Raw genomic sequence first — 22,400 nt, 5'->3', positions numbered from 1 at the left:
CCTGGCAGTCCAGTGGTCTTTGGCGCAGCCAAGAAAAAAAAGAAAAAAAGAACGTTATGGAAAAAGAACCAGGTACTATATTACTCAGCCATAAAAAGGAACGAAATTGGGTCATTTGTAGAGACATGGATGGACCTAGAGACTGTCATACAGAGTCAAGTAAGTCAGAAAGAGAAGAACAAATATCATATATTAACACATATATGTGGAATCTAGAAAAATGTTACAGATGAACTGGTTTGCAAGGCAGAAATAGAGACACAGATGTAGAGAACAAATGTATGGACACCAAGCGGGGAAAGTGGAGGATGGGGGTTGGGATGAATTGGGAGATTGGGGTTGACATATATACACTAATATGTATAAAAAAGATAACTAATAAGAACCTGCTGTATAGCACAGGGAACTCCACTTCGCCGTACAGTAGAAACTAACACAACATTGTAAAACAGCTCTAACCCAATTAAAAAAAAAAATCATGTACTATGTGACCTGTTGAGACTGGCTTTTTTTCACTCAGTATAGTACACTTCAGAATCATCCAAGTTGTTGCATGTATCGGTACTTTGTTTCTTTTTATTGCTACATGGCAAACATGACATGGATGTATCACAATTTGTTCAGCCTATTGAGAAGCATGTTGAGGGATCTACTGAGTCACCTTTTGTGTCACTTATTGGGGGCCATGTTGGTTGTTTCCAGTTTTTAGTTATACATACAAACCTGTTATGAAAAGTAGGTGCAGGTTTTTGTGTGGATGTACTTTTTCATTTTGTGGGGTTAAATGCCCTGGAATGCAATTGCTGGTGTATTTAGTTTTTTAAGAAACTGACAAACTATTTTCTAGAGCGTTGCCTGAGGCATCTTACTTTTCTGCCAGCAGTGTATGAAAGATCCAGTTCACTGTATCTTCACCAGCATTTCAGTATTTACATCTGCAAAAACCCTATTCCTAAATGAGGTCACATTTATAGGGACTGGGAATTTTAAATTTTTATTTATTTTTGCTGTGTTGGGTCTTCATTTCTGTACAAGGGCTTTCTCCAGTTGTGGCAAGCGGGGGCCACTCTTCATCGCGGTGCGCGGGCCTCTCACTATCGCGGCCCCTCTCGTTGCGGAGCACAGGCTCCAGACGCTCAGGCTCACGGGCGTAGCTGCTCCGTGGCATGTGGGATCCTCCCAGACCAGGGCTCGAACCCGTGTCCCCTGCATTAGCAGGCAGATTCTCAACGACTGCGCCACCAGGGAAGCCCGGGACTGGGAATTTGAGCATATCTTTTTGAGGGACACAATTCAACCCATAACACCTGTCTTCACTTCTTTGGGTCATGGTGGGTCTGGTTTCAGAGTTTTGCTTTATGAGAAGACCCTTGCTTGGGATCAGACGTACCATTGATTGTTGAGTTTTGCCACCAGAGATGAATGAGAAAGTTTATGTCATTTGAAGGGACAAAACTGAGTCTTTCTGAACTCTACTCAGACCTCCAAAATTTCAAAGACGTGATAATAATGAATATTCTCAAGAGGTACAATGTCAGTGTTGTCCTTCTATCCACTTTTTCCCATGAGTGTTCTTTCCCACTTGCTCCAGGAATGACAAAGGAAAGGAAAAAAGAGAAGAAAAATTGGATTATAAATTTATTTAGGGAAAGGACACCATTTTAGTTACTTCTGTACCTCTTCCAGGGTATAGGCTAAGAAAGGTGCTCAGTAAATGTTTGGATGGATGAGTAGGTGAGAGGGGAAGGGCTGGGGTCTGGGGGAAGACAGTCAAAATTTGTTTTATATGTGCCCCTCCTGCTCCCCGCTTCCCCAACACATAACCTTTCATACACGGGATCCCAATATCTGGTCCAGGTTAATTCCATCCTTTGCCCATTGTTGAATGTCTGTTCCATTCCATTTCTACGTATGTATGCTCCTGGTTAGCCAGATAGAGGAGGAGTCCCTGGGAAGGTAGAATTTGACCCTCTATTCTGTGCAGCACTGTAAGAACTAGAAGGCAGAATTGTATAGGTGTCAAGAGAGCAGAATTAGGGGACTTCCCTGGTGGTCCAACGATTAAGACTCCTTGCCCTCAATGCAGGGGGCATGGGTTTGATCCCTGGTCAGGGAACTAGATCCCTCATGCTGCAACTAAAAGATCCCTCGTGCCACAACTAAAGATCCCGCATGCCACAACTAAGACCCAGCACAACCAAATAAATAAATATTAAAAAAAAAAAAGAGAGAGAGAGAGCAGAATTAGACAGGTAGGGATTTGATTCCTGGACCACCACTTACCAGCTGTGTGGCCTTGACCTATTACTTATGCCTCTTAGCCTCTCTTATCTGTAAATTGAGTATATTTCTTTATGTGAACTTATCTTGAAGTAGAATGTATGTATAGAGATGTGCACAGATCATAACTTTACAGCTCGATAAAGTTCCACAAAGTGGCACACATCGCATTATCAAAACTTCATAAGCCCCTTCTTGTCTCCTTCAAGGCACTACCTCACCCCACCCTCCAGCCAAAAGTAATCCCTATCTCAATTTCTAGTTGTATTTTTCCTGATTTTGAACTTTATATAGATGATAATATATAAGACATGTCTTTTGTGTTTGGTTTCTTTTGCTTATGTCATGTTTATGAGATTCATCATTATTGTTGGGTACAGTTGTAGTTTATTAGTTCTCTTATTGAGTAGTGTTCCAATGTGCAAACATGCTACAATTTAATGACCCATTCTCCTGTTGGTGGACATTTGGATTGTTTCCAGTTTTTGGCTTTTGTTAATGAAGCTACTCTGAAAAATTCTTGCATGAGTTTTTTTGGTGGACAGGGACACAGTCATTCAGGTGTAGGATTGCTGGGTTATAGAGTATGAATATCTCTCAGCTTTATAGAACCTGACTCACATTTTAATGAATGCTTTTTTTTTTTTTTTTTTTTTTTTTTTTCCCCTGTATGCGGGCCTCTCACTGTTGTGGCCTCCCCCGTTGCGGAACACAGGCTCCGGACGCGCAGGCTCCGGACGCGCAGGCTCAGCGGCCATGGCTCACGGGCCCAGCCGCTCCGCGGCATATGGGATCCTCCCAGACCGGGGCACGAACCCGTATCCCCTGCATCGGCAGGCGGACTCTCAACCACTTGCGCCACCAGGGAGGCCCTAATGAATGCTTTTAACTGTGTAACGTAGTGAGAATTAAATTATGTTGTGGAAAGCAATCAGCATGGTCTTTGGCAGATAGGAGGCCCTTAATACGTATTGTATGTAAAATGTAATGAAGGCATCATATTCCCTTAAGTTGAAGTGCCATAGTGGACTTAAACATTTCCTATTGCTTGTTCACTTACGTTATTATCATTGTTTTGTTATTTTACATAGTGTTGCAGTGGATGCCTCTCTTTCTAGCTGTTCCCTTCTTTTGATAGATTTGCTTTTGGTAAATTAGATTCGACTGGATCAAAGAATATGTGATAGTAAGAACCGTCACCCTTTAAAGGACTCCTAGGGCCTGCTGAAGAGGGGAATCAAAGAAGCAAGCATCTCAATCCCAATAAAATAGATAACTAATAAGAACCTACTGTATGGCACAGGGAACAGTACTCAGTACTCTGTAATGACCTATATGGGAATAGAATCTAAAAAAGAGTGGATATATGTATATGTACAGCTGAATCACTTTGCTGTACCCCTGAAACTAACACAACATTGTAAATTAACTATATTTCAATTTAAAAAAACGGGGTGGGGCTTCCCTGGTGGCGCAGTGGTTGAGAATCCGCCTGCCAATGCAGGGGACACGGGTTCGAGCCCTGGTCCGGGAAGATCCCACATGCCGCGGAGCAACTAAGCCTGTGCACCACAACTACTGAGCCCGTGCATCGCAACTACTGAAGCCTGTGCACCTAGAGCCCATGCTCTGCAACAAGAGAAGCCACCACAATGAGAAGCCCGCTCGCTGCAACTAGAGAAAGCCTGTGTGCAGCAATGAAGACCCAACACAGCCAAAAATAAAATAAATAAATTAAAAAAAAAAAAAGAAGAAGCAAGCCTCTCATACCATGGCCCAGGAGAGGGCTGGGAAATAGGCGGCTTATGGGTTTCATGGAAGAGTGTCTTATAGAGGACAGTACAGTAGGGTAGAATGGAGGATGATGATTTTTATAAATGATGGTGTAGTTTTTAGCAACTCAATATTTAGTTCCTTAGAACTGCTGGCAGCGGTCCCCAACCTTTTTCGCACCAGGGACCTGGTGGAAGACAATTTTTTCATGGGGTGGGGGGTGTGGGGGGAGGGGTTGGGGATGGTTCAGGTGGTAATTCAGGCAATGGGGAGCTGCAGACGAAGCTTCTCTCAGTTGCCTGCCACTCACCTCCTGCTGTACGGCCCACTGGGGACCCCTGCCTTGGAAGATAAACTGGGTCATTAGAAAAACAATGTTTTGTTCCTTTTTATGGCTGAGTAATATTCCATTGTATATATGTGCCACACCTTCTTTATCCATTCATCTGTTGATGGACACTTAGGTTGCTTCCATGTCCTGGCTATTGTAAATAGAGCTGCAATGAACACTGTGGCACATGACTCTTTTTGAATTATGGTTTTCTCAGGGTATATGCCCAGTAGTGGGATTGCTGGGTCATATGGTAGTTCTATTTGTAGTTTTTTAAGGAAACTCCATACTGTTCTCTATAGTGGCTGTATCAATTTACATTCCCACCAACAGTGCAAGAGGGTTCCCTTTTCTCCACATCCTCTCCGGCATTTATTGTTTCTAGATTTTTTGATGATGGCCATTCTGACCAGTGTGAGATGATATCTCATTGTAGTTTTGATTTGCATTTCTCTAATGGTTAATGATGTTGAGCATTCTTTCATGTGTCTGTTGGCAATCTGTATATCTTCGTGAGGTGGATGGACCTAGAGACTGTCATACAGAGTGAAGTAAGTCAGAAAGAGAAAAACAAATACCATATGCTAACACATATATGTGGAATCTAAAGAAAAAAAAAAGGTCATGAAGAACCTAGGGGCAAGAGGGGAGTAAAGATGCAGACCTACTAGAGAATGGACTTGAGGATATGGGGAGGGGGAAGGGTAAGCTGGGACGAAGTGAGAGAGTGGCATGGACATATATATACACTACCAAGTGTAAAATAAATAGCTAGTGGGAAGCAGCCGCATAGTACAGGGAGATCAGCTCGGGGCTTTGTGACCACCTAGAGGGGTGGGATAGGGAGGGAGGGAGGGAGACGCAAGAGGGAAGAGATATGGGGACATATGTATGTGTGTAGCTGATTCACTTTGTTATACAGCAGAAACTAACACACCATTGTAAAGCAATTATACTCCAACAAACATGTTAAAAAAAGAAAAGAAAAGAAAAGAAAAACAATGTTTAAAAAGCTTAAATCAGGAAGGAGAGAGAAATCACAGGTGCAAAGATTCACTTTATTTATTCATTTTCCCCCCAACATTAGCATGATTAAAGCCAAAGAGGGGGAGGAGGATGAGGTGGGGAGATGGGCTGGAGGATTGCAATAGGGAAAAGAGCCTGAGGCCTGAAGAGGCGAGGAAGGGGGCTGGGACCCAGCACAGGTGAGGGACGAGCCTGCAGGCCTCTCGCTCTAACAGTCGTTCTTATTGAAGGTCCTGATCAGGGCGGAGGCCAGGGACTTGTGACTGACCTCGCAGGTATAGAGACTATGGCTTTGGTACTCGGAACTGGACAGCGTCAGGGTGCTGCTGAGGCTGTATGTGCTGTCTTTGCTGTCCTGCTCAGTGAAACTCTCCTGGATGTTGTTGTCTTGGACAACTCCATCCACTTTCCAAGTGACTTTGATAGTTTTGGGGTAAAAGCCATTCACAGAGCACACGACAGAGGCAGTTCCAGTCTTTAACTGCTGTTCAGATGGGTGGAAGAGGAAGGCAGATGGCTGGGCATCAGACCCTGAGGAAGGAAGCACAGAGAGTGGTGTTTAAGTAACAGGGAAGTTCTCCACTTGGGTGCATTGTTTGTGGGTGAGCCTGGAACTGTAAGGGACAGACATGCAGAGAGCAGCATGCTTATTCTGTGGCATCCAGGGAGCAATTAGGGAAGCCAGGAAGCATATTTCTCATCGCCGTGATTTGGAGATTTTCCCTAGCCCCTACCCCTTAAGAAAGTTCTAAATTGTCTTGTCTGAACTCTTTGCAGCCTTTCGAAGCTCTTTGCATGCCCTTCTGACCTTATGTTTCTCTCCTTCATCTGTGTTCTCTGCCTCCTGCAGGGAACCCAGTGCTTCAGGCCAAGAAACAAAACCACTTCATTGGACCCATCAGAGTTTAGAAGTGAGAACAGGACTTGCACAGATCGTTTCCCCTGTGCCTCTCCTAGTTCTGTGCAGTGATATCAGGCTGCCTTTCACTTCCCGGGCTTCCTTTGGGCGTGTTGGGGTCAGACCCACCATGCAGGGTGAGCCCCAAACTCAGTCTGGGCCCGGGTCAGTGGGGGGATTGGCCCCTTCACCCTCTGTGATCAGGCCAGCAACTCACCCACTCCTCGCCAAGGCCTCAAAGGGAGACCTGGGTCCTGGCCTGATGGCTGTCTCCATATGGGGCAAGGTTCAGCCAGACCAGGAGGGTCAACTGTAATTTTGGCCACCTGCCCAGGAGGAACTGGCTAGCTTCACTTCTGACCATGAACAGCTGCCAGATGGCCTGCTGGAAATCCCCTTTGTGGGCCTTCAAGCCCTCAGGTGGGAGAGCATGAGTTAAATAACAAACCAAGAATCTTCTTTTGCTGTGAGAAGTCACAGATAAGTGAAGAGATTTTTATAAAGCTATAAACCTTTATAAAGCTATAAGCCTCCATGTTAACCAAGCAGTTTAATATAAGATACTGAATTTTTAATATTTTGATACTTTCTTCTCTTTTAACCATCATCACTATTTTTTTCAGAGAATTTTATAAAATAGCCTTAGTAGCAAAATAATATGAATTCTAGAAAAAAAGGAGAGGAAATATTCTATGAAGATACTGCTATTTGGGTCAATTTTTGATAGCTTTAAACTTTCTATCTTGCACTGAACAATTAGCATATTTGATATGGAAACTCTTGTAAGACCTCTTACTAGCTCTCTAATGGAGTTTAAAATTTATTAAAAGATGTTTAAAAGGCCCTAAATACAGTTTTAGAACAGTTTAAAATACTTACATAGTTTAAATAATTTGAAAAGAGTTTTAAAATGGCCCCAAAATAGTCCTGTCAGGTTGTCACAAACCAAAAATAATCTTTTTCAAGTATTGCTTTTGAAATTACCTGGAGTAAACAATGACAATAACAAATAACTAAACTATGTTAAAGAGTATATAATTAAAATAGCCAGATTAAAATGTTCTAATCACAGAATGAGGGGATTAGAAAATATATTCTATTAAGTTTTTATCAATGGTATTTATATATGGTTAGATATTTTGTACACCTGAAATATAATCCTACTGAAGCCATTAAATTTCTGAAAATTAAAAACATGTCACAAATTTATCTTATTTTTTGTCAGCAAATATATCTTAATGATATTTATTTTCAACTCAGTAAAAATTAATTGATCAAAACCTGAACAGCCAGATTGTTGCTGGCCTTCAGTTATATTTTTGCTGGTGTCGATTTTGCTCTGAAAGAATTTATATATATATATATATATATATATATATATATATATATATATAAAATTTGGATTGCGCTTTTATTACTTAAACACATTTGGGGCTTCCCTGGTGGCGCAGTAGTTGAGAGTCCGCCTGCCGATGCAGGGGACACAGGTTCGTGCCCTGGTCCACATGCCGCGGAGCGGCTGGGCCCGTGAGCCATGGCCGCTGAGCCTACGCGTCCGGAGCCTGTGCTCTGCAACGGGGGAGGCCACAACAGTGAGAGGCCCACATACCACAAAAAAAAAAAAAAAAATGGGGAATAAAGTCAATTTAAAAAAAAACACATTTGATGAGAAGATATTTAAGAAATTACATATCACTGCAAAAAAATAGCTTTAAGTTCTTTATAGTCTTCTACTGGAAATTTTCATTAAGAGGATATAATAATGTGAATTTCATTTCTGGAATCGCTAATAAAAATCAGGTTTCTCCCTGTTTTCCCCATGTTAACTCATGCCCATCACATTTCTGTTCTCTTCCGTTAGCGACATTATTTGTATCACTGTGTCAGGAAAGAGGGCCACAGCACAGCTGAACGGGCGATCGCAGTGTTGCCGTGGCCTTTGGTGGCATTTAGCGGCCAGGTGCGCCGTCACCAGAGCCCTGGGACCCGGCCGCCAACGTCATTCAATCACAAAAAGAGACCGCCAAGAAGTCTACAGACCACCCTAGCTACGCCACGGCCTCCTCTGCAGTATAAAAACACCGGCAAGTAATAGCAAAGAACATACTCATTAAAATATTTCCTATTTTTCTACATGTCCGTGGACATCTAAAAAACGCAATTATTTTCTTTTCCTTCACTTAAACAAATTACTTCAAAACTGTGCTTTTGGAGACAACCGTCTTTCCTCCATTATGATAAGAGATCATTTCCAGTTTAGTCTAATATAGAAATGTGGTTTTTTAAAAAAGAGTAATCCGTTAAGGTATAGGATCTCTATAGAATTTCTAAATATTGACAGTTTAGCACTCATTTTAAGCCTCTAAAAATGACAGTGCTGCTGATTCGCAATTAAGCGGCAACTTTAACACAAATAAGTATGCTTTTCTAACTTCTTACTGATTTTGTAGTGCATTCTATTGATTTTTATTCTTATAAAATAATATATCGGACTGAAGAGAGAAAACAGACTAAGAAATACATTTCTCTACTTTTCCGTGTTGTACATACAAGCAAAAATCAATACAATATTTGGCAAATTTCAATGAAAATTAATTCGCTTTAGCTTTTTTAGAGCTCCAAGGATTCCTTTTTCATTGACACTAATTTTTTTTTCCCTTTGAGTCATTCGGTGTAGATTAATCTTTTTGCCTACAAACCCAGGTTTGGAGCTGAGTTTAACTTTTGAAACTGATAATAATTCTGAAATGTTCTCATTTACCCATCTCCACAAAACTCATACTTAAGCCTCTAAAAGTCAACACTGGCATTTAGACCCAGACACATTTCAGAAGGTAGTAGAGAAAAATTACTTACGTTTAATCTCCAGACGTGTCCCTTGGCCAAAGGTGATCCTCAGCGTTAACTTAATTACTTTCCCCTCAACAAAAATCTGTTTTTTGCTGCTAAAGTCATTTGACTGTCAGATACAGAGAAAATCTGGCCATTTCGATGCCACATCAACTAACTAGCTCTCTGCTCTTCTGAGACAACCTGATTTTCAGTCCCTTTCTGATCTAATTTTCAGAAGAATCCCATTCTCTTCTAAAGTGACCTCAACTCATATCCCAAGCATGAAAACCCCCAAATTTCACGACTCTATAAGAAAAAGGAGTAGAAAAGTGCACTTACGTTTGATTTCCACCTTGGTCCCCTGGCCGAACGTAAGCCACAGTGAGTGAGCTAACAACCCCCCCCAATCAAAAACCTCCTTCTGAAGCCAATCACAGGAAAAAGGCTTATTCACAGAAAAATCCAGATTTTTCTTCCCCTTTCTCTCCACAAACCCTACTCTCCTTACAAATTCAACAACTTTTCTGTTTGTTCAGCTTAAAAATTGACTATCTTCTGGTTTTCTGCCTTTTACTTTTGGGTCACCAGGAATGGCTCATTTAACCAAAATGTCACAAATTTGCACAAATTATACAGCAGGACAAAACCCTCACAAATAACAGAGCAAAAATGTACTCACATTTAATCTCCACTGTGGTCCCTGGGCTGAAAGTGAACCACGGTGATTCCCCTTAACTTCCACTCACACAAAACCCTACCCTGAAAGGGCAGTGAGCCCCCTTCCCCAATTCAGTTATTTTGGTTTGGAAATCTTCAAAATTAGTCACCAGTTAGCCTCCTGTAGAACAATTTCCCCTCCTCTGCACCTAATCTGGGAATGAAATTTGTTTTATCCCTGACACCTAATTAATGAAAACATGCACAAAGGAACAGAAAGCAAACCAATTAGACAGAAACGGCAAAGAATCAGCTGAAAAAAATACTTACGTTTGATCTCTATTTTGGTTCCTGGGCCGAAAGTATACACACAAAAGTTCCTCTTAACCTCGCTTCTGTACAAAAACCGTGTCCCTTCCTGACCATTGAGCAAAGCTCTGTTCAAAACATATGCTTTGCTCCCCAATACATTTCTGAAACTATCACTCAGACATGTTATTCTCCCCCAATGCCTGACTCTTGTTCTTCATAGAAAATGTGCAATCAATTCTCCAGTTTGATTACGGACTGTAGCTTTGCCCTAGAGGACCTCAGAGTCTGGTTTCAAAGAGTCAGCATGCGGGTCACTTCAGAGACACAGGGACCATAAGACACAGACAACTGAGAAAGGAAAGTTTAGATTTAACTCACGTTTGATCTCCAGCTTCGTTCCTTCACTGAACGTCCACCACAGTGATAGGTGTCCATTGTCTCACTGTGCAAAAACCCTTCTCACCTAAGGGGAGCGGAACCCTGGGTCAGGTACTGAAGCTTACCTCCCTTCTCAAGCAGGAGTGGAGGCCCTGGGGCTTCCCTGACAGAGAATGTTTGTCATTCTTAGGTGAGCTTTAAAGTCCTAGAAGATGATTTATTTATGTCTATGGCCTGATAGTCCCATAGTTTAGCAGTCTCCCACATCTGGACTGCTGTTTGTTTATTTATTAATTTGTTTGTTTATTTTCCGGAAAGTAGGTTGAATATAAATTACAAAGAAAGATAAGCACATTAAAAAAAGAAACCCCTGTACTTTTAAGCAATTGAAGTATAGTTGATTTACAATGTTGTGCTAGATTCAGGTGTACAGCAAAGTGATTCAGCTATATACACACATACATATATTTTTATATATATATTCTTTTCACATTCTTGTCCATTATACATTATTACAAGATATTGAATATAATTCCCTGCGCTATACAGTAGGACCTTGTTGTTTATCTATTTCATATATAGTAGTGTGTATCTGTTAATCCCAAACTCCTAATTTATCCCTCCCCTGCCTTTCCCCTTGGGTAGCCATAAGTTTGTTTTCTACATCTGTGACTCTATTTCAGTTTTATAAATAAGCTCATTTTAAAAAGTGCACTTCTGCACTTTCCTCGTGGTGCGGTGGTTAAGAATCCGCCTGCCAACGCAGGGGACACGGGTTCAAGCCCTGGTCCAGGAAGATCCCACATGCTGTGGAGCAACTAAGCCTGTGCACCACAGCTACTGAGCCCACACACCACAACTACTGGGACAGTGCTCTAGAGCCCATGAGCCACAACTACTGAGCCCAAGTGCCACAACTACTGAAGCCCACGTGCCTAGAGCTTGTGCTCCACAACAAGAGAAGCCACCACAGCGAGAAGCCCGCGCACCGCAACGAAGAGTAGCCCCCGCTCACTGCAACTACAGAAAGCCCACGCGCAGCAACAAAGACCCAACACAGCCAAAAATAAATAAATAAATAAATAAAATTTTTTTAAAAATAAAAAGTGCGCTTTATACCTTCTCGTGGGGTGGGGGGCTTTTGCAAATGATAAACCTCATTCAATGCCATTATGAAAGTTTTTAGCTTCTTTTGTTAATAATATTAATAAAAAATGTTTTCCTAATTGAACCTCTCCTTTGCCACCATGTTGTTTCAAAAAAGACTAAATCCATATCAAACAAAGGCCCATGTCTTATTTTGAAATCTATTTTGGAATGAAGCTATAGATGGCCTGTGAAACAAAAACAAAGATCAAAAGAGTAGAAAAGCAGACTTTACTTGGTTGGTTGTCTGTTGTCACAGGATAGGTAGAGCTAGAGGGGTACCCACCATGCCACAATGAGCTGAACCAGGTGCATGCTGTCTTTGGAGCTGCCAGGGAATCATGGCGTGCCTTGGTGTTTCCATAGTAACCACATCAAGAGCCCTGAAGACCTCATTTTGCTGTGAATCCAGCTTTACTTATTGCAGTCCTGTTTCCCTCTTAACCTTCCATTCCCACCTTAGCATACATTGCTCCCAGCATCTTCAAGTCCTTACTGTACTTCTGTGACCTCCAGCTTTACAAAACTCTCCCTCTTCTTGGAGACACTTTTGCTCACCTCCATGAGCTTGTGAACAACAAATTGTCTTTCAAGACTCAACTCAAGAGAGACCTTCTGTTGGGTTGTCTCCTAGCAAGTGACTCAACTTTGTAGAGTACAGAGGCAGGTCACTGGGCCTAGAACACCTAGTTGCTCTTATCTGCTGTCAGATTCTTTCTACCCTACTGGATTGTAAGCTGGTTGATGTTTCATTGTCTTATATTTGGAAGGCCCAGTCCAGCATCTTCACTTGGTAAATGCTCAACAAACATTTGCAGAATGAATGAAAAAAAAAAAACCCCAAAAAACAAAAATACAACCCTACCACAAATAGTTGAAAATCAATAATAGATCAGAGCTGATAAATTATAATGGACCAAGGACTAATACAGACCACTGCGATAGTAAGTTTTACGAAAGAAATTGTAATAGTAATTCTGAAGATTAGGGTAGCCTTCATTGATTTTGTCACTGAGAGCTTTGCTAGTTACCTTGAATAGCAGAATCAGCAGTGGATCTCACCAGAAGATGAAGAAAGAGAGAAAGCAAATTGGAGATAGAAAGGAGAGTGGAAATTAAGTGTAAAAAACAGTTGACTGAGGACACAGTCGACATGGATGTTAAAGAGGATAGAAAGTGATTTTCTCTGCAGAGATGCAAGCAAATACCAATCAAAATAGTTGACATTTATTAAGCATTTATGAAGTGCCAGACATTGTACATTGATCACCACATTTAATTATCCCTCCAAATTTAGGAACTAGAAACTACTCTATCCCTTATTTTGTAGATGAGGAAACTTGACTGCAGAGAGGTTAAGTGAGTTGCTCATGGCAGTGAGTGACAGAGCTGGGATTTCAACTCAGAGCTCATGCACTTAGTTGCACCAGTCTGCAGATTAGACCCTGGGAATGAAGTCACCCAATGGAAGCAATACACTTGGCAGAAAACACTGGGGTGAGGGGAGAAAAAGGAAACTCCTTAGATTGTCCCCGGGTTGGAAATGAGTAGAAGAATAGTCTCAAAGGTATATACAAGACTGCTCATTGAAATGTTGTTTAAAAGGTAAAAAAATAGAAAATAACTGACATCTTCACCATAAACTAATTATGATAGAGCTTTGCAGTGGAGCACAAAGCAGCCAATAAGAGGATGAAGTAGGTTTCTGTATAGTCACATGGAAGGTGATTGTAAAGATATAGGCTGAATGGTATGTATTGTATGATATTGTGATCCCATTTTAATTGAATATGTATGGGTATGAATACAGGCTAATTGCTGAAGGAAATACAGTGAACTGTGCTCAGTGGTTATCTCCTGAAATCGATTACAGAGGTGTGTTGTTGTGGAAGAAAGGGGAGTAGTGACATTTTCTACTGTCCTGTATATTGCAGATTGTTTGATTTTTAAAAATTATATGAATACATTCATTTTGTGGCTTTCAGAAACACTAAGGCTGTACCAGTTTTGATAAAAAGTAAAGTCTGATATTGCCTAGTAGAATTCTCAGTATTTATGTGCAATGTATAAATATAATTTTTAAATAATATATACATATGCTTAAGTTTTCTTTGCTTTTCAAATATTTTTTTTATAATCTTTAGATTAAGAATACAAAAAGGTAGGGGTTTTCCTGGTTCTGTGCAGGAGATGTGGGTGTGGCTGGAAAATATATATTCTTAAGTGAGTAAATTGGAGACATAGTGAAGCGTGCAAGCAGAAAGTGAAGCGCGTTATAAAGCAGAATTTGCTACTGATAAAAGATGGTTGTCATAAGAACCATTGTGGCAAAAACCAGTTTGTTGATCATACACAGTAGGATCAATAGGAATGGTTGTTGTCACGTTTGCTATGATATCCCGTGTATCACTGAGAAGTGGTTGAGATCCTTAATATGGATGTTCATTATTTGAAGGCAAAGGATGTCTTAGGAGCATCTGTGAGCATCTACCATTCTACAGAGTGTCCAGGATGGACCTTACTAAGATTGATTTACTGAGGAAAGGCCGTGTCAATAAACTAGTCTGAGAGGTTCTTGGATTTATGCATGAGTGTTGGAAATAGAACATCTGGGGGAGAATTCCAACAAACTCATCAATGAAGCTGCTTTCCATGTGGCCCGCAACAAAGTTAGATTCTTAGAATAAATTCTAAACTGCTTGTGGGGATAGAGAGAGAGAGAGAGAGAGGGAGAGGCTAAGTGCACGTTTATAAGTCACCCTGAACACTCTTGATAAGCTATCTTATCAATGTTCCTCAGGTCTAATATTTCAAGAAACACCATTTTTAATTTTTATTTGACATGATTAGCCAGCCAATTTGAGAGGTCTGCCTCCCACCAGTACCATAGAGTAAATCACCCAGCATTTTAGAGACACAATGACACAATTTTGCTCTTCGCGAAGTTTGAAGGAGGGGGGCTTCCCTACCTGGCTCCTGAAAATTTGTGTCTGATAATCCATCCTGAAGTTTGTGGTTCAAAGGTTTTCTTCAGCTGATCATTCACAGTAGAGTCCCAGGCAGGTGATTCTTTTGACTTCAGTTTGATCCCTCCCTCCTTAGGATCATATTGTCTGTCATTTGTACTTGACTTAAGCTGATATTCCAAAAGGGGAGGAGGAAATTCTGGAGTCCACATTCAGTGGTGCTCAGAATCTGATCAATTGCCGGTCTTCGGGCTAGAGTGCCACAAATGGACATCTGCCCTGCTTCTCCAAGGGGGCAAGGATGGCTCCATTAGCCTGGAAGGAGGGAGGCAGAGGAGGTCACTTGAAAACTCGCTGCTGCTTTGCTGCTTTGGAGCTGTGTCTCTTTCCATTCATCTCTGAAGAGAGACATGCTGAGAGAAGCAAAGTCCTTTGCCCAACCCTGTGCAAATGCGTGTGCCGTAAACGTGACCCAAGATTTTGGCCCCACTCTGGAAAATGTAGACACTCATCTTGTTTCCACGAGGACCTTAAGGCTGCAGGTGTTTCTTGACGTTCTAGCGTGCAAGAGAAAACAGCAGCAACGTACCAGGGCTTATGGACCCTTGGAGATTTACATATTGAGGCTTGTGGTTTCCAGCGGGTTTCCACTAGTGATGCGCCCTTTGAGCTCGGCCCTGGAGTCCCCTGGCTCCCTGTCTGTCTGCTTGACATCCAGCCCTGCGTCTCCTCTCACCCTACTCAGAGAAACCCGTCGCGGACCAGCTCCACAGACAGCTGTGGAGGACGTGAATTCAGGTTTGGTTCTTCACACTTTTTGCCTTTGTTGTCAGAATCCTCAGGTCCTTTATGGACACTCTGCTCTGCTTTGTGCTGGCTCAGGGACCCTCACTGAGTGCCCCCTCCCACCCCTCTGACCATGCCCCCCCCCACCCCAGCCTTGCTCATCTTGACTAAGGACCTGGGCTCTGCATCTTTCCTGCCCACTCTGCGACATTGCCTCATTCCCTCCATATGTATATCCTGATCCCATTTCGAAAGGATTTCAATCTCTCTTTGCTTTGTAGTTCCACCAGCTCTTCTGTTCAGCTCCACGGGTCAGTTAAGGTGGTTACCACTCAACCTAATATTTTGTTGCTGTTGACTCTGCCCTGTTCTTCTTGTCCTTGTAGGTTTGTTTATTATTATTATTATTATTATTATTATTATTATGGCTGCACTGTGACACTTGTGGGATTTAGTTCCCTGACCAGGGATTGAACCCGGACCCTTGGCAATGAGAGTGCAGAGTCCTAACCACTGGACCACCAGGGAATTCCCTGTGGGTTTATTTCTTTTAAATAATTTCTTAAATTTTTTTTTTTGTATTTTAGGTTTTTTAAATTTTGTTGTTTTTTTAAAGAATTTATTTATTTATTTATTCATTTACTTTTTGGCTGTGTTGGGTCTTTGTTGCTGCGCATGGGCTTTCTCTAGTCGTGGCGAGCGGGGGCTGCTCTTTGTTGCAGTGTGCCAGCTTCTCATTATGGTGGCTTCTCTTGTTGCAGAGCACGGGCTCTAGGCGCGTGGGCTTCAGTAGTTGTGGCACGCAGGCTTCAGTAGTTGTGGCATGCGAGCTCAATAGTTGTGGCTCACAGGCTCTAGAGCGCAGGCTCAGTAGTTGTGGCACACGGGCTTAATTGCTCTGGGAGATGTGGGATCTTCCCAGACCAGGGCTCAAACCCGTGTCCCCTGCATTGGCAGGCAGATTCTTAACCACTGCGCCACCAGAGAAGCCCCTTAATTTTGTTTTTAAACAAGGGGGTATTGTGATTGAATGTGTGAGTTTAATTCATCATCTTAAACTGTATCTTTCTTAAATTGGCTCCTTTGGGTTCTAAGTGGGGTTAAACTAGGCTGGTTCCTGGCTCTTCTCCCCATACTAATCAGTATCACATTAAAGGGCTATTAGTCTGGTGCTGGGGAAAGAAGCACAGATCACTCTCTTCCCCTTAACGCACCCTCAACCCCGAAGTGCCTGATCACCCTGGCTGAGACTAGAGTTCCGAACCTAAGAGGGAAGGATGGGAAGAGGGCAGGGTGGCAAGAAAACAAACAACAAAGAAACAAAAAGAAAAATCAAGAAACCCAACAACTGAAGCAAGGAATAATGTGGACTTACATTGAATATGATGGACCTGTCCACCACTCTCAAACTCCCTTTGCAATGACAGAAAAAATATAAAAATGAGAATAAATGTATTCCATGATTGGAGCATCACAAAGGATCCTGTTAGGAGAAAAAAAAATTGGGAGAAAACTGCACTGATTTAAATTACATGATTGAAATGATGGAGCAACTAGAATCTAGAATCTTCCATTCCATCACAAAAATAGGCAAGGGCCCTTGAAGCAGCCAACACTAGTTTTCCCCACAAAGCCCTCAAAAAAGCACATGCACCTCAGAGTTAAAAGACATTGGGACTGGAAGTGGGATGGGGGCTGGTGGAATGTGGAGTAACACCCAGGATGCCTGACACTTGCCCTTCAGGCCATGTGACTAGTGATGGAAATAAAAAGGGGTCAAGTGACAGGCATTCAACAGCAATGGGATAAAAGTCTTCCAAAGCACCAGAAGAAGAAAAAAATTAATAAACCAAAGTAGCAAAATTCAGGACAAGGAAATAAAAAATCAAGAGAAAAATATGATAAACAGAAATATAAAATAAGATGGACAGGCCAAGTCCAAATAAAACAAACTATAATAAAAGTTAAGTTATCCAAAGCTTGAAGATAAGGCAAAATGATGACTACTGAGAAAAATTCTCTCCTTGACCAAACTCTACTCAGGCTCCTCTGAACTCTCTTCTGAATTTTGGGCTTCTGTGTTTATCACTGCATTGTCCAGTTTTAGCAAGAATCCTGCTAAGTCAATTTTTTTTTTTTTTTTTTGCGGTATGCAGGCCTCTCACTGTTGTGGCCTCTCCCATTGCGGAGCACAGGCTCCAGATGCGCAGGCTCAGTGGCCATGGCTCATGGGCCCAGCCGCTCCGCGGCATGTGGGATCTTCCCAGACCGGGGCACGAACCTGTGTCCCCTGCATCGGCAGGCGGACTCTCAACCACTGCGCCACCAGGGAAGCCCCTGCTAAGTCAATTTAACCAGAATTCCCCATCCTGCATCCTCCTTGGTATCTAATTGAGTTCCTTATATTCCATCATCTCCCAGGTAATGTCTGAGGACCCTGGCCTGCCTTCAGCAAGGCTCCCATCGGGTTGGTTCAGCCAGAATCAGAATTACCCCTGATGTTTCCTCTTAGAAATTTTCTATCCACTGACCCCTACCTTACTCCTTGGCTATAAATTCCCACTAGTCCTTGTATTTGAACCCCAATCTCTCTCCCCTTCTGTATAACCCCATTGCTGCATGGTGGTCTCTACATTTATGATGGTAATGGTCCGGAATAGGGTCTGTCTTACCTTTTTTTTTTTTTTTCTGGCTGTGCTGCGTGGCTTATGGGAGCCTTGACCAGGGGTCGAACCTGGGCACTCGGCAGTGAAAGAGAGGAATCCCAACCACTGGACTGCCAGGGAATTCCCAAGCCTTACCATTCTTTAATAACTGTCATACATGATTTTTCTTCAACACTATGTGTCCTTTCAAGGTCCTTTGATTTGCTAGAGAAATAAAGTTTGTTTGACTTGTATTTATTACTGATTAAAAACTAGAGTCCAAAAAGTTAGATATTAGCCTAGAAAAAACTGATATCATGAAAATGACAAATGATTTTTGTCTGGGAAGACCACTCCAGGGCTTATGGTTTTATTGCTCTGTAAGACATTAACCAGTTTTAAATCTTGTTTAGCAATCTTATTCTAGCCTTGATAGGGGTGTGTGTGTGTGTGTGTGTGTGTGTGTGTGTGTGTGTGTATCTATGACCTCCTTTCACCAGCTTTATCATCTGGTTCTGTCATCAATAAATTAAATGAATCTTTGACACATGCTCACAATATATATGCATGAGAACTTTAATTTTTTTGGAAAAATTTGTACCTTGACAATATAAATGAGAAAAACTTTGCAACTGAAAGACCAAGAACAGTGAATGTAACACACAAATCTGGCCATAAGTTGTTGAAAAGAGATGTATTTAAAACTAATACATAAAATGATTGGAGCAACTAATGCAATGGATGAGGATTGTCAGGCAACTGCTAACTGAAGGAAGGACAATATGTAATATTGAAGAAATAGAATTAGAGGAAAGAACACTTCCAGGGACAAAATCAAATATAATAAATAAGACTGAAGAACTCAGACTGTGGGAAATACATTTATAACAGATTGTTCTGTTTTTGTGAATATCATTTGGAAAGCATGGTAGCAAAGCAGTGGGTATTGAGACTGCCACTTTTCCCAAGGACAGGAAATGGGTGGGCTTGGGGCCCAAGGAGGGGTGTGTCCCTTGGGGCTCAGGGACCATTAGGGGCTGAGAGAGAGTCTGGTGGTGGCAGTGGCGGTGAGGAAGGTGGGGAGCGTCAAAACTCACTTGAAGTCATGGCAGTGCCTCCAAGTGTCTAACTTATATTCACGCTCATCCTCAAATGTTCTTACGTCAGGAACAGCCTGCTCAGGTTGAGTGATTAGATAGAATGAAATGCTTTCAGTCTCTGGGTCCTTTTCCTCAAGATTCAGCAAGCCGGGGAGGTTTGTTTAGCCTAGCTTGGGTCAAGGGCTACCCCTTGGCTAAGGAAAGTGTCGGTCCCATGACATCCTCAGCTGACTCCACCTAATCAGAAAGAAGTAATTCCTCAAAAGGGGAGGTTGGTTTGCTCTTAGGAAGTGCAAGGATGCAGTTAGGAAGTGGAATGTCCACTGCTCTATGTTCTTCTGTGTATTTTGAATCCTAAGCTGGTGAATTAGGATATTTTGACTATAGACAAAAGATACAATTTACCAAGAAGACTTAATAGTGATGGACTTTTATACTGAGTCAAAATGCATCAAAATACATTAAAAATTTTTATTAGAGACACAGTAGAGCTTGAGAAAATGACAATTACACCAGAAGACTTTTTTTTTCTGCCTATTGGGAATAATAGGTATATTTATTAAACTATTACTGGCAGTCAGTATTGTACTAAGTGTTTTATATATATCACTGTTTTTGATTGTGAGATTGATTCTGTTAGATAGTTGCTTTCTTCATGTAAAAGATGAGGAAACTGATGCAGGATGATCTTAAGTAACTTGTCCAAGGTTACATTTAGTAAGTAGCAGAGAAGAAGACTTTCTATATAGACAAAGAAGTTGGGACCAACACAATGAAAACTGGAATCTCTCTCCCTTCTTCATTCCTTCCCAGGCCCATCATCCTATCCTGTGTGGAATAACAGAACTGACAATAGTGTGAAATAATTTTGCTGGCATCAACATGTTAAAGATTATTTGCCTCTTTCCCAAGTGTGTTTATGTAATAAGGCAAATTTCCAAAAGTAGCTGAGAATATTTCTGTCTAAGTTCCCTGGTTGAGAAGCACAAGCTTCAAATAGATTCTTTCTAATCCACATACTGACCCTCATTAGAAAAAGAAAAAGAGATATATGTCTCAATTCATTTTAATATATATGTGTATATATATAATACACACACACACATATATATATATCAGTAGATACTTGGGTATATAACATTGAAAACATAATCTTTTCAAATGCCTATGGAATATTTATAACATTTAGCTGTGTACTGGGCCAAAAAGAGAATGAAACATTTATACATTTTCCCAAAGTAGAAATCATTTTGGTCACATTATCTTTACCACAACACAATAAACCTAGAACTTAGCCATAAAGTAGCCAACTAACAGATTGCTGACTTGGAATTTAAAAAATTACCACTCTAAAAATCTTAAAAAGGAAACATATCAAATTACAGAGCAACGAATTATTGAAGCGTCAACAACAGTGAGAATACTGCCTCTTAAAATGCAGTATTTTATTAAATATTAAGTATTTATTAAATACTCTTAGTATTTGATACTGCATATTAAAATTCATGGGATGGAATCAAAGTGGGTCTCAAATGAAAATGTGTTTTCTTTACTGATTAAAGAGCCAAGAGGACTTCCCTGGTGGCACAGTGGTTAAGAATCTGCCCGCCAATGCAGGGGTCACGGGTTTGATCCCTGGTCCAGGAAGCATGCCGGAGCAACTAACATGCCGCGGAGCAACTAAACCCGTGCACCACAACTTCTGAGCCTGCACTGCAGAGCCCGCAAGCCACAACTACTGAGCCCACACGCCACAACTACTGAAGCCCGCGTGCCTAGAGCCTGTGCTCCACAACAAGAGAAGCCACTGTAATGAGAAGCCACCGCAATGAGAAGCACGTGCACCGCAACGAAGAGTAGCCCCAGCTCGCCGTAACTAGAGAAAGCCTGTGCACAGCAACGAGAACCCAACGCAGCCAAAAATAAAATAAATAAATTTATTAAAGAAAAACAGCCAAGAGATCAAACATAATAAACGAAGCATTAAACTCAAGAAGCTAGCCACCGAACAAGATGAACCAAAAGAAGGTAGAAGGACATAATTAGTAAAAATAAAAACAGAAGCACATAAAAAACAAAGCTATTTTGGTGAATAAAACCAAGAGATATTTATTTGAAAATGATCAATAAAATAGACAAATTTCTAGACAGTGTGACCAAGGAAAAAGAGAAAAACACATATAGACATTGAAAATGAGAAAGAGATTATAGTAAAGCTGCCTGGATTTCCCCCATTCTTCCAGCCTTCTGGGGCCATCCTCACTACTATTTTTTTCCATTTCCTTTTTTGGTAGTGATTTGGGGGTAACCTCACTATTGAGATATAACTTACATGCCATATAATCCACCCATTTAAAGTACACAGCTCAGTGTTTTTTAGTATATTCACCATATCACACTACAAATGCAACCGTCATCATAATTTGGGAATATTTTCATCACCTCGAAAAAGAAACCCCATTCTCCTTCTCTATCACCTCTTAGTATTCTCATCCTTCCCAGCTGCTGGCAACTGCTAATCTACTTCCTGTTTCTCTGTATTTTCTCATTCTGAACGTTCCATAAAAGTAGAATCATAATATGTGGTCTTTTGTGTTTGGCTTCTTTCACTTAGCCTAATGTTTTCAAGGTTCATCTCTGCTGTAACATGTATAATATCCCACTGCATGGATATACCACATTTTGTTTATTCATTAATCAGTTAATTCACCCTTTTCTGTTATTCAAATACAACTGTCCGGGCCTCCCTGTGACATGTTGGTGAAGGCTGCATCTTTTCAAGGATTCTCAGAAGCTTCTCAAACGTGTGGTCCCTTCCTGTTTCAGATTCTTATTGCAATGAGATTATTGATCTCCCTGACTGCTGTCATGATTCCTGTACCATTGCCTTCTCTCTGCCCCTCCTCACCTCATGCTTGACTCGTCCTCTTACTTCATTTTCCAGAAACCCACTTGTCCAGGGTTTCTAGGTTAGGCAGGGTTGGTTTGATAGAATGTTTCTTCTTCTCATTTTCTACCCATATTCAGATTAAAGCCCCCATAGGCCATTGCTTTTATAAATTTTTATTTTTAAATTTTTAATATTTTCTTCCAGTTTTATTGAGATATAATTGGTGTACAGCACTGTGTACGTTTAAGGCATACAGCATCATGAATTGACTTACATACATCATGGAATGATGATCACAATAAGTTTAGTGAATATCCAACATCTCCTACAGAGACAATATTAAAGAAGTAGAAAACACATCCTTTTCCTTGCGATGAGAA

The 22,400-nt window shown here is 41.2% G+C and overlaps 1 protein-coding gene across 1 annotated transcript in view; it reads right to left on the bottom strand.

The window, feature by feature from the left end:
* Nucleotides 1-5,618: 5,618 nt before the first annotated feature.
* LOC132501570 (immunoglobulin kappa light chain-like) overlaps nucleotides 5,619-22,400 on the bottom strand; it is an 87,171-nt gene continuing 70,389 nt past the window's right edge. Inside the window, exons 4-5 of the mRNA XM_060117212.1 lie at nucleotides 9,480-9,530; nucleotides 5,619-5,941 (exon numbers count right to left, since the gene is read on the bottom strand). Coding sequence (XP_059973195.1) covers nucleotides 5,619-5,941; nucleotides 9,480-9,530 — 374 coding nt within the window. The remainder of the gene's footprint in view (nucleotides 5,942-9,479; nucleotides 9,531-22,400) is intronic.

Source organism: Mesoplodon densirostris, chromosome 14, assembly GCF_025265405.1.
Source record: "Mesoplodon densirostris isolate mMesDen1 chromosome 14, mMesDen1 primary haplotype, whole genome shotgun sequence".
Classification (NCBI taxonomy): Eukaryota; Metazoa; Chordata; class Mammalia; order Artiodactyla; family Ziphiidae; genus Mesoplodon; species Mesoplodon densirostris.
Note: the sequence above shows the minus strand (reverse complement) of the source record. Positions and strands in the feature narration are given on the sequence as shown.